This window comes from Ornithorhynchus anatinus, chromosome 12, assembly GCF_004115215.2.
Source record: "Ornithorhynchus anatinus isolate Pmale09 chromosome 12, mOrnAna1.pri.v4, whole genome shotgun sequence".
Classification (NCBI taxonomy): Eukaryota; Metazoa; Chordata; class Mammalia; order Monotremata; family Ornithorhynchidae; genus Ornithorhynchus; species Ornithorhynchus anatinus.
This window is the reverse complement of record NC_041739.1, coordinates 31,033,817-31,052,360: the sequence shown is the minus strand read 5'-3', so window position 1 is coordinate 31,052,360 and position 18,544 is coordinate 31,033,817. Positions and strand designations below refer to the sequence as shown.

The following is an 18,544-nucleotide window of genomic DNA, read 5'->3' as shown; positions in this document are numbered from 1 at the left end:
ACCGAGAAGCAAAAAGGCAAAGCGGCAAACTGAAATGTTTTTTTCCTGCAAAACTGAACCCAGCCCTTTTCTCTCCCATTCTACTTAGGGAGTTCTCTTAACCAAGTTTAAAAAAAAAAAAAATCCACCTTGAACTGCAACTAATTCATTATTCTGACACTCTGTGAGTCTAATGGAGCAAGAACAGCTGCTCTTGAGGCTCCGAATACCAGCAACTGAACCCTTCAGAATACGCAGACAGTATCAGAACCGCACACACGGCGAACTCGAGGCAAAATTAATTGGGAATAGGTGGTCTGAGAATTAGCTACTCTCATGGCATGTAAACATTTGTTTAGCTGCTAAAATACCAGCCGTGAATTAAACTAATGGCGTGTCTACTTCTAGCACCTAGTAAACATAAACTAATGAATCGTTATAAAGGCAGGTCTCAGATGCTGTATCCTAGCAGTGGCTGGTTGGGAGACAGTGGCGGGAGGCAGGTCAGCCTGGCCGGAAGCAAACAGAAATGGGGTAACTGTTGTGGAGTAGAGGGTTTGGGAGAATTGTGACACCAAGAGGGAGAGATGGAAAGAGTGCAGAAGACTGTGGGAAACAAAAGCAACAATTCCACCAGAATTAATGATTTCACGCCCACAGAATGTAAAGGATTATCAGCCGTTCGTTGTTGTTTTTGTTTGCTTTTTACGGTATTTGTCCAGTGCTTGTTGTGTACCAGCACTGAGTACTGGAGTAATTACAAGCCAACCAGGTTGGACACAGTCCCTGTCCCACTTGGGACTCTAACCCCCCTTATACAGATGAGGTAAGTGAGGCACAAAGAAGTAAAGTAATTTAGTCTAGGTCACAAGGTGGACAGGTGGTAGATCTGGGATTAGAATCCAGGTCCTTCTGACACCCAGGCCCGTACTCTATCCATTAGGCCACGCCGCTTCTCTGTCACACCCCTACACACCAATTTGAAAAACGTTCACTGTCTGGGCTCATTTTGAATCTAGTGGATGGCAATACTCTGACTTCAAATAGACACAAACATCTATACCTGAAAATAAGGGGGCTGAATTTAAGAGCTCTGAACGTATAGCCAGGAAATTATGAGAAACTTCAATGTTTTGGAACTGAATGGCTTCAAATGGCATTTCCCCTCCGGGTAGCAACTCTGAAACGTGCCCTTAATCTAGATTTTAGAGCAGTTGGTTTTGCTCTTCCAACTTGCTTGATGAATAAGCCAAGCCCAAATCCCAAATGTTTAAAGATCTTTGCCAGTCGCGCTGCCATTGCACATTCCTTCGAGATGATGTAATTAAGACATAAGTGCTAACAGTGGTAAGAGAAGGAAGAATATTTCTAAAAGGCCTACGGCCTGTGCATTTTTTGTTTCAGATGGAAAGATTGCATCCTTCTGCACCGGTGGTACATCAGTCCCCTCTAGACTGTGAGCTCACTGTGGGCCAGGAATGTGTCTGTCTGTTGTTATATTGTACTCTCCCAAGTGCTTAGAACAGTGCTTTGCATACAGTAAGAGCTCAATAAATACAACTGAATGAATGAATGAATATTAAGCACTCACTGTGTGCAGAGCACTGTACTAGGCACTCGGGAGAGTACTAAGAGCTTGGGAGAGTATGAGAGGCACTGCGGCCTACTGGAAAGAGCATGGGTCCGGGAGTCAGGAAGACCTGGGTTCTAATCCCAGCTCCGCACTTGTCTGCTGTGTGACCTCGAGCAAATAGCTTCACTTCTCTGTCCTCTGGACCGTGAGCTCTTTGTGGGCAGGGAAAGTGCCTGTTTGTTGTTATACGGTACTCTCCCGAGCTCCTAGTACAGTGCTTTGCACATAGTAACCATTCAATAAATACAATTGAATGAATTAATGAATGTGCCTCAGTTCCCTCATCTGTGAAACGGTGATTGAGACCGTGAGGCCCACATGGGGCAGGGACCGTGTCCAGCCCCGTTATCTGGTATCTACTCCAGTGCTTAGAACAGTGCCTGCTACATAAGAAGCGCTTAACACATAATAATAATGTTGGTATTCGTTAAGCGCTTACTAGGTGCCGAGCACTGTTCTGAGCGCTGGGGGAGATACAGGGGAATCAGGTTGTCCCACGTGGGGCTCACACACTTTTAATCCCCATTTGACAGATGAGGGAACTGAGGCACAGACAAGTGAAGTGACTCGCCCACAGTCACACAGCTGACGAGTGGCAGAGCCGGGAGTCGAACTCATGACCTCTGACTCCGAAGCCCAGGCTCTTTCCACTGAGCCACGCTGCTTCTCCGACACACATATTATTATTAGTATTACACCATAACAGAGTTGGTAGACACTTTCCCTGTCGACAACAAGCTCACAGTCTAGAGGGGACGGCATGGCAGCAGGACATTGGCATTTCTCGCATTCATCCAATGGGCAGGGAGTCAGCAGAGAGAGTCATCCAGGAGCTCTCTTGCATATCCGCCAAAGACGGGATCTGGTGTCCATCCCTCCCTCCGGTGAGAGCCGCGGGCCCCACTGCCGGCAGTGATGAAATCAACGACCTGCCGTTGCCGTCACCGAGCCCTCGGGGTTTATATGCCGGAAATGGCGCGGGTCATCACTCGTTTCTTTTCACCTGTTGGTGGAATGAAATTTATGCGCAGAGATGTTTTTTATTATCAATTTCAATGATCTGCTATTTAGTCAGTCAATTTCATTTTAAGGGTAAATAATTACTCAGCGTTCATATCAAGAACAGTTGCAGAAATGGAATTAGAACTCAGGGTGACATTTCCCTTTTGCTGAAAGTGAAATATATCTTCAAGAAAATTTATTATGATTCAGTCTTTTTTTTTTAATCACAGCACTGAAGCGTTCTGAAGATGATAGTGTTATTCCCTTTAGGAAAGAGTGATAGGTTTTTTGTTTTTTTTTGCTTTTTTTTCCCTGAACTGGTAACCTTTTCAAGTTCCTTTTCTTCTTTCCTTCCAGGCTAGAGTTGTCGGCAGGTAAGGAATTGCCAGGAGGTAGACTGACATTATAAATCCCATAGGTCAGAACAGGTGTAGGAAAGAAAGACGTGTTAAGAAAGCAAGCTAACATTTTTGGTGGCTACGTTCCAGTTATATCTCTGAGAACAACAGTCCTGTTGCTTGTCCGTGTGTGCTTTCAAAAATAGAAATAGTTCAGAAACTTGAAAAGGTTACATGTTCAGCCAAAAAAATATGCATGATGCCTTGCCTAAAGGGAATTCCAGTATTGTTCATGCCTTTTTAAAAATTGCTTACATCGTAGTTTTAAAGGGAGGGTTTTATTTTTAACCCCCCGGACAAATTTTAGCCAATCCCTAGCCTCGCCTAGCTGTAGGAGCAACTTTCCCCACATGAAGCCTCAAGATTAAGGCACAAGCCAAAATGTCTCATCATATACCTCCCGCTAAAACAAAAAATCTGAAAAACAATTATCTTGCTTGTTTTTATATGCTCTATAACAATGAGAGAAGCAGCGTGGCTCAGTGGAAAGAGCCCGGGCTTTGGAGTCAGAGGTCACGGGTTTGAATCCCGGCTCTGCCACTGGTCAGCTGTGTGACTGTGGGCAAGTCACTTTCCTTCCTCTGTGCCTCGGCTACCTCATCTGTCAAATGGGGATGAAGACTGTGAGCCCCACGTGGGACAACCTGATTCCCCTGGGTCTACCCCAGCGCTTAGAACAGTGCTCTGCGCATAGTAAGCGCTTAACAAATACCAACATCATTATTATTATTATGAGAGGATGTAAATTTAAGAAGTGATGGTTTTTAAAACAAGAAAGGTAAAGTTCCACACAATCAACTTCAACTGAACTCTTAAATTATTTTGTTCACGGGCTGGGGTCTTTAAAAAAATGGTATTTACTAAGCACTTACTATGTGCCAGGCATTGTTCTAAGCACTAAGGTAGATATACGATAATCAGGTTGGGCACTTTCCATGTCCCGCATAATAATAAGCATGGTATTTGTTAAGTGCTTACTATGTGCCAGGCAATGTACTAAGTGCTGGGGTAGATACAAACTCATCAGGTTGGACACAGTCCATCTCCCACGTGGGGCTCACGGTCTAAATCCCCATTTTACAGATGAGGTAACTGAGGCACTGAGAAGTGAAGTGACTTGATCAAGTTAACGCACCGGACAGGTGGCAGAGCCGAGACTAGAGCCCAGGTCCTTCTGATTCCCAGGTCTGTGTTCTGTCCACTAGGCCACGCTGCTCCTCACAGCCTTCACGCGGTCACAGCAGCATCACTGTCTTCGAAACGGTGCTACGGAAAACGGCCGGAAGGCCCCAGAGAGCTTCACTTTCAGAAAGACCTCAGGAGCCAGACGCAGAGTTCGCAGATCCCTTGATTTCGTCAGGCTGCTCTTAGCTCTTTAAACTTGCTTTCCACACACTTCAATGGTGGCAATTCTAAAAATAAAAACGCACTCTGACAGGTCTGAAGAGAAACTGAGAGCCTGTCTCACTTAATCTCCCTGGGGGGGTGGGGGGGGGTCTATTGGTGGGGCCAGGGTCCCTGGAAGACTACCTATTTTCTTTATTTCTCTTTTCCCCCCACAGTAGTAACAAGTTTCTTTTTTTTTTAACCTGGTCCATCAACCAATGAGGTTTATTAAGCCCTCGCTATGCGCTTGGGAGAGTACAATACAACAGAATTAGCAAGCAAGTTCTCTTCCTATAACATTATAGCATTTAAACCAAAATACGTCCCTTTTCTCAAAACATCCCAAATTTCATTTAATTTTCCCCTGTTAAATTCCTATTGCCTATTACGTTGCTTTTCATTCCTATAATTGTGATTATTACAATCATTGTTCATGCATATAGTACTGAATATTTTTACAAAGTACTCCATTAGCATAAAGACTATTTTCTAACATCCCATTGGAGTGAGAGCCCCAAAAGGCTTCTTTTACCATCACTGCTGAATCTAAAAATCTCATTCCCCGGAATGGTTTCTAAATGTCAATCACCTGATTAATGGAAGCTGTGGGCAATTCTTGGCAATTCCCTAGAGAGTCCAAATTTTCTTGCTGGGAGGAGTTTCCCGACTGATTTGTGAATAAAACCAGTTGGATTCTGTATGATTTGGCTGCTTCCATGGTAACAAGATCATACTTCCCCTTCACCTTCCCCTGTCAGGTTTGAACCAGTTCCTAAAGATTTTGAATATTCCAGGCTCTCACATTTCCCGAGCTGGTCCTCATCAGTTAAGACCCAATCATGTGGACCTTCGGGAAAGTTTAATGGAGATCACCAGTTGGTCATTTAAGCATCCACATGGTAACTGGGCTAGCTGTCCTGGGTCTTAAACCAAGAAAAGGATACAAAAATTACTCTGAGGGCTGAAGATATATTTTGAAGATACAGTGAAGTGGCATATCACAAGCTTTGGCAGGAGGTGGACTTTTGCAAGTAAAGCATGGCAGGAGATCTGCTTGTTAGAAGAAACGGAGTGACTCTTCTCTAGCGAGACTTCGGAGAGATTTTAATACTATCAGGATGGGTCAAAAATGTCCAGCGATGCTACAGAATGCAAATGCGGCAGTTCAGCGAAGGGCAGCCTTGACATGAACATCGTGTCGGAAGGACTATTGCCTTTTCAGGTATACATGGATAAAGTGCACTACGATTAGCTTGGCAGTTTGCATTCAGTGGAGCTGCCCCCTCAGAAAGTCACTGAAACCTGGGTGAAGCCTTGATGTAAGGCAGATCGGAGAGCAGCGACACTGAAAATGTCAATCAGTAGTATCTCTGGAGCACTTTACTGTGTGCAGGGCACTGCACTAAGGGCTTGGGAAAGCGCAATTACAACCGAGTCGGTAGACATATTCCCTGCTCAACGTGAGCTCACAGTCTAGAAGGGGAGAAATATGAAACCTCTTCATCTGCTACCAACTACAAATGAGCATATGCACAACTGTGTAAGTACACACACACACACACACACCCCACACCTCCAGTGGGTTAATATTAAATCTGCAAGTTCTCATGAGCCTTTTATGTTACAGCCTTTAACCATATTAATTCAGTATGTTGATCACAACCCTATTTCTCACAAACCTCTCCTCAGAAATGTGTGTTTTATCATCTTTAGCCTGGATCATCCCCAGATGTATTTATTGATGCACTGTGGTATTTGTTAAACGCTCGCTTTTCTGCCAAGCACTGTTTTAAGCACCGAGGTAGATATAAGTAAATCGGGTTGGACACAGCCCCTGTATCATATGGGCCTCGTAGTTTAAGTAGGAGGAAGAACATGCACTGAATCCCCATTTTACAGTTGAGGAAACTGAAATGGGGAAGTTGAGTGATTTGCTCAAGGTCGCACAGCAGACAAGTGACAGAGCCAGGATCAGAACCCGGGTCCTCTGACTCCCAAGCCCATACTCTTTCCACTGCTACACTCTTCCACCAGAAGCCCCAAATGGACTACTTGGAGTTATCTCATGGAGGTCCCTCCGAAACTATAGCTGTTCCGTGATATATGTTTACTAGTGATCTAGGAGGAAATTCACTTTTTCATTGCTCCTGGACTTTCATCTTGGGTATAATGTGGATTCTTCGTTTCAATAGATTAAACCTTCCTCATCTAGAACCTAGGTAACCTAGAAATCATCTCTCTCTCTCTCTCTTCTCCCACCCTGCTTAATTTAAGTCAGCTGAAAATTTCTTGCTTTGGGTCACTAGACCAAATTCTTGCCGAATACTAGATAGGTTATTTTCCACCGAGGGTCCTTCTTTCCCAGTCATATCATCTCTGTCCCACTAAAAGTATCTAAATTGTTAACCTTTAAGGGTGTATTACAATATTTGATTTTTGGAGGAATGTTCCCCCAGAATCATAGTTTTCCTCTTTTTCCCTCACAAGGGTTTTGCTGAAATGTCAGTTATTGAAGTCGGCGCGGCGGAAGGACTCAGAAATTGGTGGGAAATGGGCTCATTTGTGCCTATCATATTTATTAAATTTTCAGGAGAAAACGCGCGTGTCGTGTTGCCACAATAACATCTCCTCCACTGTGCTTTGCCGCAGCGAAGCTTCTTAGAATATTCAAAATTCAGTAAAATTCCCTAACCCAAAACCTGAGTGAGTCTGAAAGAAAATCCATCAGGAGGCAAGGCTGAATATCAGTTTGGCTGCACTGTCCTCTAGTGGTGTCGTCTACAGATGTGTCCTGTTCAGTAATCGATTTCATTACATCACTTTCAGATCAGCATCTTCATGACCCACCTGTCCAACTACGGGAACGACAGACTGGGGCTGTACACCTTCGTGAACCTGGCCAACTTCGTGCAGAGCCGCACTAACCTGAAGCTGCAGACCCTTCCCCCCGTGCCCCTGGCTCGCAAATACTTCGAGCTCTTCCCGGAGCAGAAAGACCCTCTCTGGCAGGTAGGACTGCCCCAGGAGTGGCAGTGGCCTCATTCCCTTGTGATCTTATTTTCAACTTGCATTTCAGGTTGAAATGAGAACAGACCAGGCAAAGTGCGGTCAGGTTGGTCATAAATCATGTTTTCAGGGGGTGTTTTAGCCAGAACTCTTATGGGCGATTAGGGAACGGTCTTCCAAACTTGGGTCCGTCTGACCAGGAGAGTGACACGATGTTGGTAGGAAAAATTCTGTGTGCGAGTAGCACTCTGACTACAATGTGAATTTTCCTTAATCCAATATTCATTAAGAATCCAATCCTCAAGTTATAAGAGAGCCGACCGTATTGGGAAAACTTACTGTTCGTTACTGTTAGGAGACTATCCCAAACCAAAACTGAAAAGTCAGCTCCAAAAGAAATTCCCACCACTCCATATCATACAAATCCACCAACAACCTCCAGCACATGTGCACTTACTTATGCCCATCCTGAGCACTTGCATATATGTTATTCGGCTGTCCTTGACTTACATCTGGGTCAAAGTTAAAATAACTGGAAGGTCCATATAAATCGTTTTGGGTAAAAACGGAAAGACCCATTTTTCCCCTAATTAAAGTGCTCGGGAAATGTATACTACTAAATACTTCCTGTAAGTTACGTATCGTATACTCTTGCAGGATGGAAAATAGTAAAATATAATATTAATAATGGCATTTGTTAAGCGCTTTCCATGTGCCAGGTGCTGTTCTAAGTGCTGGGGGATACAAAAAAATTGAGTTGGACACAGTCCCTGTCCCAAATGGGGCTCAAAGTCTCAATCTCCATTTTATAGCTGATGTAAATGAGGCACAGAGCAGTGAAGTGACTTGCCCAAAGCCACACAGCAGACAAATGGCAGAGCTGGGATGTACACAAGATGGATTGGGGATGGAGGGGATTGTGCAAATATTAGGGGATAAATTAGACTAATGGAGTAAGAGTCAACCCCATTCTGTTTTACAAGCCATTCAGATTGAACAAAGCCCATGTCCCTCAGGGGGTTCACAGTCTTAATCGCCATTTTACAGATGAGTTAAATGAGGCATAGAGAATTTAAGTGACTTACCCAAGGTCATGCACCAAAAAAATGGCAGAGCCGGAATTAAATCTCAGCTCCTTCTGACTCCCAGGCCCATACTTTATCCACTAAGCCATGCTGCTTCTCTAAGCTTTTGTACTTCATAAACTCTATGATTATTACTATTACTGGGAAGTTGGGGGTTTTTTTTCATTAAAAGAGACTCACAGATATTTCAGTTTTCAAGAACCGGGTCGTCTTTTCAAATGACATTATTTGATCCTTAGTCTTTGAAAGTCAGCAGAGAAGCTGACAGAGTTACATAACACAACAATCTGATCCATTATTTCAATCACGTAGTGACTACCGACAAGGTGCTTAGTCTGACCTCCCGAAAGAGATAATCCCCCGAAAAGACAGGCCGTGATGCAAAAATCAACAGCTGACGGAATGAGGAGGTTTGAATGGCAAAAGGGGGAGCATAGAAATCTGGGTTGGGAGTTGATCTGTTCTTTAGCAAATAATGAACCGAATAATCCTTCCTTCCCACGCTGTGGCAGGGCACACTTCCTAGGCTTTTCTGTCCCAGATCAACTGGCCTATGGAATATAAATAACATATTGTAACTTGAAAGATTTGGGGATACCATGTTGTACCCCTCCTCTTTTCCCAGGGAAAACTCTAGACAGTTTTTGAAATGGCAAAGGGTGGAGGGTCTTAGGGAAAAAAAAAACAGTGTTTAAAAATTATGTTACTCACCATTTATCATTCTTCTGTTTAGAACCCTTGCGATGACAAGCGCCACAGAGATATCTGGTCTAAAGAGAAAACCTGTGATCGTTTACCAAAATTCCTGGTAATAGGACCCCAGAAAACTGGTGAGAATTTCTTTCATGGGAAAAAAATCCAGATCAACATAGCAGACAGTTTTCAGTACTCCAAAGTGATTCGGTCAACTCTGGTGAATATATTTTGGAAGCCTGATGAATGCTCAAGATGTCCAAAACCGATCTTCCCTGCCCAGACCTTCTCCCTTCCCCAAGAAATCATCTCCTCCATCTAGCTTTCCCATCCCAGTGGGCAGCACCGTCATCCTTACTGTCTTTCGAGCCTCCGGACCTGGCATTCTTCTTCCGGAGATTAACAGTTGTGGCATTTGGTATGTTTTCACTACATGCCAAGCTCTATACTAAACGCCGAGGTCGATACGCATGAATCATGTCATACACAGTCGCTCGCCCACGGGGAACTCACAGCTTAAGTAGGAGAGAGCACAGATATTGAATCCGCATTGTACAGATGAGGAAACTGAGGCACAGAGAAGTTAAGTGACTTGCCCAAAGCAACACAGCAGGGAAGTGGCAGAGCTGGAATTAGAACCCAGGTTCCCTGACTCACAGGAACGGGCTCTTTCCACTAGGTCACACTGCTTGTACTCTGCCCCACCGCTTCTTGACTTCTCGACATCTCCCCCTCTTTTAAACGCTCAAATCGTACTGATTCTTTCTCCGCAGCATTCGCAAAATCCTCGCCAACGGATGTCTCCCACACTAGTTCAGGCACCTCTTTGCTAATTCCTTGCCTCCAGCCTTTTCCCTCTCCAGTTCACACTTCACTGCAGCCCAAGTTATATTTGTACGAGTCATTCTGCACACGTCTCCCCACTCCTCAGAAACCTCAAGGGGTTGTTGACTACTCTCCACATCAAGAAGACACTCCTGTCTTTTGACTTTAAGCCACTGAGTTGACTCTCTCCCTCCTAGTTCTCCACTCTCTTCTCCCATTATATTCCAACTCGAATGTTCTTGTTCTTCTCACGCTCATCTAGTCACCAAGCCCTGATTTCATCTCTACCACCACCAGCCTCTTGCTCACACCCTGCAAACCTCCTGAAATTCCCTGCTGCTTCTACCAGACCATTGCTTTTCCCATCTGCAAAGCCCTTCTGAAATCACATCTCCTTAGGGTGATTTTTCCGTTACCCCACTTTAAAAAGAAAAAATGGTACTTTGGTATGTATTTAAGCGCTTACTATGTGCCAGTCGCTGTACTAAACACAGGGGTGGACACAAGCTATTAGATTAGACACAGTCCTTGGCCCACGTAGGGCTCGCAGTCTTAATCCCCATTTTACAGATGAGGCAGCTGAGGCCCAGAGGTGAAATGATCTGTCCAAGGTCAGGCAGCAGACGTGTGGTGGAGCCAGGATTAGAACCCGGCTCTTCTGACTCCTAGGCCCATACTCCATCCACTAGGCCACCATGCTTCTCACTTTATATTTCCAACTGCCATTTCAGCACTTCTCCATCTCCTGCATACTCTAGAACTCACAACCCCCTGCACCTCTTACATATGCATTATCTTTACACTCTATTACTTCAGTCAGTCGGTCAATCATAGTTATTGAGCATTTATGGTGTGCAGAACACTGTACTAAGCACTTGGGAGAGTACAAAACAACAGAATTGGTAGAGACGTTCCTTGCCCGCAGGTCCTAGCTATAATTATCTGTCTCCTCCGCTAGATTGTAAGGTCCTTGAAGGCAGGGGTCATGTCTAATAATTCTATTATAGCCTTTGAAGAGAAGTGAAGAACTGTGGCCTGGTGGGTAGAGCACGGGCCTGGGAGTCAGAAGGACTGGATTTTAATCCTGGCTCTGCCATTTTGTCTGCTGTGTGACCTTGGACGAGTCACTTCACTTCTCTGGGCCTCAGTCGACTCATCTGGAAAATGGAGATTAAGACCGTGAACCTTATGTGAGACAGTGTCTGTGTCCAACCTGATGATCTCGTATCTCTCCCAGCGCTTAGAATAGTTCCGGCACATCGTAAGCGCTTAACATTGCTATTTTAATACTATTTTGAAAAAGTGATTAGCAGAGTGCTCTGCACATAGTTGGTACTCTTTAAATGCAACTGATTGATGGACTGAGAGCACTTTCTCCTTTTAGGCCTATCCCTTGTTTAGGTCAATAATGTGCTCATCTGTGATTTATTTTTCTGAAACAAAATAATGAAAACAGATGTCATGTAGTTTATGGACTGGTAAGCATTCATTTTTATCAAAGAGCTTCATTAGGAAATGTTGTCATTACAGCTTCCATAATCATACTGATCAAATGATGAGGGAATAACCAGACTTTGTCAAGAGTTAAAAGGAAGAAATTTCAGTGGCAAGCCCCCGATCTAAACATGGCCTCTTCAGACATTCCCCCAAAGCGGTCATTTCCGAATTCATTCTTATGGGGGGGACAGTTTTTCAAACAGGCAAAATCTGCCCCACAAGCAAAACTTCTCATCCCAAAGTAACCTCATTCATTCATTCAATCGTATTTATTCATTCAGTTGTATTTATTGAGCACATACCGGGTGCAGAGCACTGTACTACGCTTGGGAGAGTACAATATAACAATCAAGAGACACAATACCTGCCCACAAGGAGCATACAGTCTAGAGGGGGAGACAGACATTAATAGAAATAAATTACAGATATCTACTAAGTGTTCCACCCAAGCACAGAGAGATGTTGCTGTTTCCATCTCTTAATGGCATCAACTCCATTGTGCATAACCACTGTTGTTTGAAGTTATTCCGACCCTCTGGGCACATTTTGGGGAAGCCACCGCTCACACTGTGTTCAAGCCATTGTAGATTTGAGCAGCAATGTCAATGTATCTCTCATTGCTTAGCACTTCTGATTAATTTCTTTCAGTAAAATATTCTCAAATTTAACTTGAAAGGGATTCTGAAGTCCATCATCTCTGCTGAGGGAAGGAGGGATAAAGAGTTACTAAATCAAGCAAAGTGAAAGAAGAACGGAATTGAGCAAATGATGTCATCTCGACCAAAATGTCTCTCTGAATTTGTGCTGGTATTCAAATCCTTTCAACAGCTAGGATGGAGGAAACCAAAACCTTCAGCGATTTGCAGAGAAAAAAATTGCTATTTTCTAGAATTAACTTATATTTCCAATCGGGCTTCTTCAGCAATTCCTCTCTTCAGCCCCTTAGACTACTTAGTCCTCCCCAGAAAGTGAATAAGCAACAGTTCGGCTGCCAAGTTCCTCGCTATTTCACTTCCATTTAAAATCTGTCGCGATTCAAGTAGCAACTGGAAAGGTATTTAAACAAAAGTCGCTTCAGCAAACTGCTATTTCCCGAGCTCGTCATCACAGCTCATATCTGTTCTCTGAGGCTGGGCAAGTCCCTAAACCAGAATATCAACTTTGTTTCACAAAACCCAGAAGGAAAAGCATGGTACCCCATTAAGTGGCTATGTAGTCTCCTTGGATGGGAATCTCACTTTGGACATATCTGAATATCATTATTTGGTGGTATAATTATTAGTTGTTAAAAGTTGTTAGAGTAGCCAAATGGCTGTACTAGTTTGTAATTGAACTTAAAGGGAAATGCGATGTTTCTTTCTTGCTTGCTGGCGCGGATGAGTGAATAGGCCAAATTTCATCCTCATATTAGCTTCCATTTTCCCCTGCACATCAGATAACCTGGAGACCAGCCAATAGACGAAGTCAGGAGCCACAGCTGTCCTTTCCATCTTTTCTCCTTCACCCAGTTGAATTCTGAGTCCCGGAAGTCTGCCCTGGTCTTTCAGCACTTAGAACAGTGTTCGGCGCTTAGAACAGTGCTTGGCACATAGTGAGCACTTAACAAGTACTTCCATTATTATTGCCCAGTAGTCATGCTCACCACAGTGACCAGCAAAAGGTGTTCATTATGAGCACACTGGGCTTACTAGCAATCGATCAATATTATTTATTGAGCACTTTATAGTGTGTAGAGCACCAAACTAAGCAGTTGGGAGTACAATGCATCAGAGTCGGTAGGCAAGTTGTAAGCCCACAACAAGACAACAGTCTAGGCGGACATTAATATAAATAAATGATTTATAGTTATGTTTGTAAGTGCTGAAGGTGGGATGAATATACCAATTGCCCAAAGGGTACAGATCCCAAGTGCAGGGAAAACTATGAGCAGGAACAACCAGAAAGATTTCCCCCAGAATTTTAGGTCTTTGAGTTCTCCATCCCTATCTCCCTGGGTTCCCTTTTGGTCGGATAAGGGTGGGAAGAGAGTGCAAAGATATACGTGTGGCGGGAATGAAGAGTGCTACTGTACACTTGTAGGGGGAAGGGATATTCCTTGTCTCGTATTTTACATGTGCCCGCCTGTGTTTCCGGACGACTAAGGAGAAAGAACTCAGAATCCAACTCATTTATGTCTGAGAATTGGACAGTTTCATCATTTAAATTCATCCTAATTTTTCCCCATCCAATTTTATATGGGTTTGCAGCCCTCTGAGCCTTCTGAGGTTTTTCCCTCCTGAAATTCACAGTTAAATATGGAAGCAGAAGTTTCCCATTTGGCTGTTCAGCGTGCCCGCTTGCGAGGCTGTTATTTTTGTAAATAGATGTAGAGCATAAAGTTTATTTACAGCATGCAGATGCTTGCTTCGGCCTGCTCCAAGTCAATAATGCAAAAAATATAGAAAGCGCAAACTAGCAGTTTCCTAACTGAGAAATGTTGACTAGCACCTTGCTAGTTAGGGAATGTTGCTTTTATCACATTGAGATGCTATGTCCATTTGTGGGTTTTTTTATCACTTGTCCAAGTGGGACTGTGTAAGTCTCTAAGAATCTTTAACCTTGTCTTGATGCACAGAAAAGAAAAGGGGGTGGCCTCCGTGAGAAACGCATCCTCGTGGATGGAGCACAGGCCTGGGCAGTCAGAAGGACCTAGGACCTAATCCCGGCTCCACCACTTGTCACCTTGGGGAAGTCACTTCACTTTTCCGGGCCTCAGTTGCCTCATCTGTAAAATGAGGGTTGAGACTGTGAGCCCCGGGTGGGACATGGACTCTGTCCAACCTGATTACTTTGTATCTACCCCAGGGCTTAGAGTAGTGCCTGGCACATAGTACGTGCTTAACAGCCATCATAAAACAATGAGAAGAACCCTTCCAATCTGTCCGAGTTGGAAATAGTTCTTGTTTTCAGCTTTGCATATAACATTAAAGCAGCTCTGTCACGCTTTACCAGGCCATGTTTCTCTGGAAGAGGGAGGTGCAGAGTTCGGCAAGGAGATGAACTGCAATTCATTTCATTTACCATCTGAGTCCTCAGGCCTGGAATTGTGTGGAAACAGTCCTTTTGGGTTATGGTAGGCAACTGAGTTCACTTAGTCTAGGGCACTGCTTGAATTTGATGTGAGGGCTCCAGGTACCAACATTCTGTGCTAAAACATAGGGTAATTTAATCTTTGGGTGGGCTTCTACTATCCTCCAGTTTAATAAATGTAAAATATGTAAGTGCGGTATTTAAAACAAATTATATTTTCACAGAGAAAGGAAGTTGCTCTGTGCAGACAGAAAGACATATGACATCATGTAAATGTCACATGCACACGTACTATTTAGCACAGTACCAGCGGCGAATTTACCCACTGGGGACCCGTAGTAACACAATGCTGTGTCTGATTAGCTTGGCTGGACTTCAGTTTATTCAGACTTCCCTCTAGGCTGATCGCATATTTGAACCACATATTTGACAAGCTTAAATGAATAAGAAGGACAAGTAGGACGTGGAGTGTGTAGAATGAAAAGTACATGCATCACCTCCACATTCCCCGCCACCAGTCGCAGGTGGTAATGAGGAGCTTTGCAAAAGTCCTCAATCCCTTTCTGTGCAACGAGGACTCTCTCGGTCACGTGAGAGAGCCTTTGTCCATCAGTACCACCAAAATTTATGTTCAGGCTGTAATCTTTCAATCCGATCAATCTTTCACTCTATCATACTCGTAATGGCATACGACGGAGTGACGGGAAAGCAGAATTGGAGTTATTTCTTTGAAACGGTGCGGGTTTTTTCAGTGGAATCCACATGAAATCAACTTAGCGAATCAAGTGATAAAACCTAACCATCTCATTGCTTTCTGCCATCAGAGATGAAGCCACGTGGGTCGTCAGTATAGTTACTCTATCCGTAACTGATACATCATTTGCGAAACGGTGCTTCGATTTTGTTAACCACTGTGTTTTTCCTCCCACTTTTAGGTACCACAGCTTTGTATCTGTTCCTGGTTATGCATCCTTCCATCATTAGTAACTCCCCCAGCCCAAAAACCTTTGAGGAGGTACAGTTCTTTAATAGAAATAACTACCACAGGGGGATTGATTGGTAAGATGGGTTATTAGTATAAATCTAAACGTGTATATATATATATATATATATATATATTGTGAACCATACGTATATTATAGCGTTACTACTTGAAAGCTTGTAGACCTACTCACACGGCGACTTTTGGTCCCTTTCTGGGAATGGCAGTTCAGTTAGCAGTAAGCAGCACTGAGATGGTTTTTTTTCGCCGAGATTGCCCTGCCCTTAATGTTGTCCCCAAAATGGTGTCAGTGATCTACTTGCCAGGGCCGCTGTGGCGGTGGGATTGGTGGGAACGAAGAGAGAAAGGTTTTGAGATTGGAAGGATCTGGGAGACCTCCTCCTCTGGAACTATTCCTTTCATCCCAGAGGCTAGAGATTCTAGGGCAGAGGCGGGTCCGGAGATTATGTTTGGAGGAGCCGAGATTGAGCTCCAGTAAATCCCAGTACGACCCAAGTCAGGGAAGTGCCTAGACCTTTCTTGAATCGCTACCACCTTCTTCTCTCCCTCCCCACGCCCCCCTCACATACACACACACCCCCTCCCATTAATGCTTGTCTTCTACACTGGGATTCATTGATGTTCCCCGAGAGAGGGGTGTGTAACAACAAATCCCAGGACTCCACCTGTCCACGTCTCTTCTTCCCCACTTCAGGCAGAGTGCTTGCCTTACATCTCCCTTCACGTGCACTTCACATCATCGTCACCCTACGCCCTTGGAGGTGATTTCCTACTTACGTTTTGTTCGGAAGTCAGCGGAACAACACTGTGCTGGCGAGTTGGATGTGTCATGAGTAATGTAGAAAACTGAAAGCCAAACCTATCAAACCCGGAGCCGCGAGCGATCGTACAATTTGCTTTAAAACGAAAGCTTGAAACGGGCCCAGGAAAACAAGGGGTGGAGGTTGGGGGTGGGGTGTGAGGGGACATAGTGGGAGGGGTGGGGGAGAACGGTTTTTAAAACAAAACTTTTAAAAGAGTAAAATCCTCGTGGATGTTTGATGAACTAGAAATAGGGGGAAGACTTAAAAAAAAACCAAAACCGTTCTTCACAAATTTCCTCCCACTCGCAGGTTAGTCAGAAAATATCTTCTACAGGAAAGTATGGTTGATCCTGCTTATAGCATGTGCTAGCAAGTATAATGCTCAAATTGAGGAAAAGAGGCAGAGTTACAGTAACCCAGGAGAATTACACAGACCTGTTTTGCGTGTTTTAACATTGCTGTTCCTTACAAGGCAGAAGGGATTCTCTCTGTGGCTGAATTGTACTTTCCGAGCACTTAGTACAGTGCTCCGAGCACTCAATAAATATCAATGAATGAATGAAGAAACAGTTCTGGCTACTTTAGCCTTTCTGTTTACGCTACAGGCTATAGAAATTAAGGACAACCTTATTAATTAATGAACAATTATTATTAATAGTTGATACATGCTCTGGCGTGGCTCAGTGGAAAGAGCCTGGGCTTGGGAGTCTGAGGTCATGGGTTCGAATCCCAGATCTGTCACTTGTCAGCTGTGTGACTTTGGGCAAGTCACTTAACTTCTCTGTGCCTCAGTTCCCTCATCTGTAAAATGGGGATTAACTGTGAGCCTCCCGTGGGAGAACCTGATTACCTCATATCTACCCCAGCGTTTAGAACAGTGCTCTGCACATAGTAAGCGCTTAACACATACCAACATTATAATTATTATGAGAAGCAGCGTGGCTCAGTGGAAAGAGCACGGGCTTTGGAGTCGGAGTCATGAGTTCGAATCCCAGCTCTGCCACTTGACAGCTGTGTGACTGTGGGCAAGTCACCTAACTTCTCTGTGCCTCAGTTACCTCATCTGTAAAATGGGGATTGAGACTGGGAGCCCCACGTGGGACGACCTGATTCCCCTGTGTCTACCCCAGCGCTTAGAACAGTGCTCGGCACATAGTAAGCGCTTAACAAATACAAACAATATTATTATTATTAAAAGGAGAGAACATTTTTCCAAACCCATGGTATTTGTATCTTCTGATTATCAGACTTCTCACTGCCAGTTTTTTTTTTTTTTTAACTGATTACTTGAATGGTATCATGCTGAGTAGCTGTGATCTTGAATCCGCCAGTCAACCACTATGACAGGGGAATTTACTCACCCAAACCTGAATCTTAATAAAGGGGGAAGACACATGCTTAACATCCAAACATTAACTAATTGAAACAAAAACATTTAATCCTGAGTCTTCACTTCCACTGATCAGTGAGCCAGTGTTTACCTCTGTAAAGGTAAAAGTGTTTACCTTTCTCCCTTGCCTGGGCATAAGTGGAAATCCAGATGCTCAAGGGTTGAAAAGGGAGGAAGAGGTGTCAAAGGGGTGTGGCGATTAGGTGTCTGGACTCATCTGGTGTGAGGAGAACCATCTGGTGCCGATTTTCTGGAATTCAGCAGAAAGACTGTCTCGTTATCGAGCCATTGGGCCGTGAGCCCACAGGGTGCACAGCTCTGAGCCTCAAGACCTTTACCAGAGAAGCAACGTGGTGTAGTGAGGAGAGCACAGGCGTGGGAGCCGGAATGTCATGGGTTCTAATCCTGGTTCTGCCGCTTGTGACCTTGGGCAAGTCACTTCACTTCTCTGTGCCTCAGTTACCTCATCCATAATAATAATAGTAATAATGTTGGTATTTGTTAAGCACTTACTATGTGCAGAGCACTGTTCTAAGCGCTGGGGTGTATATAGGGTGATCAGGTTGTCCCACGTGAGGCTCACAGTCTTCATCCCCATTTTACAGATAAGGTAACTGAGGCACAGAGAAGTGAAGTGACTTGTCTACGGTCACACAGCTGACAAACGGCAGAGCGGGGATTAGAACCCGTGACCTCTGACTCCCAAGCCCGTGCTCTTTTCACTGAGCCACGCTGCTTCTCTGCTTCTCAATCCCCATCCATAAAATGGGGATTG

At 44.2% G+C, this 18,544-nt stretch overlaps 1 protein-coding gene across 3 annotated transcripts in view; it reads left to right on the top strand.

Moving 5' to 3' along the window:
* The window catches only part of LOC100077537 (bifunctional heparan sulfate N-deacetylase/N-sulfotransferase 3), a 126,454-nt gene that overhangs the window by 96,569 nt on the left and 11,341 nt on the right, over positions 1 to 18,544 (top strand). For all 3 annotated transcript variants that reach the window (XM_029076773.2, XM_007670175.3, XM_029076772.2), the window contains exons 7-9: positions 7,225 to 7,407; positions 9,223 to 9,319; positions 15,509 to 15,632. In XM_029076773.2, coding sequence (XP_028932606.1) covers positions 7,225 to 7,407; positions 9,223 to 9,319; positions 15,509 to 15,632 — 404 coding nt within the window. The remainder of the gene's footprint in view (positions 1 to 7,224; positions 7,408 to 9,222; positions 9,320 to 15,508; positions 15,633 to 18,544) is intronic.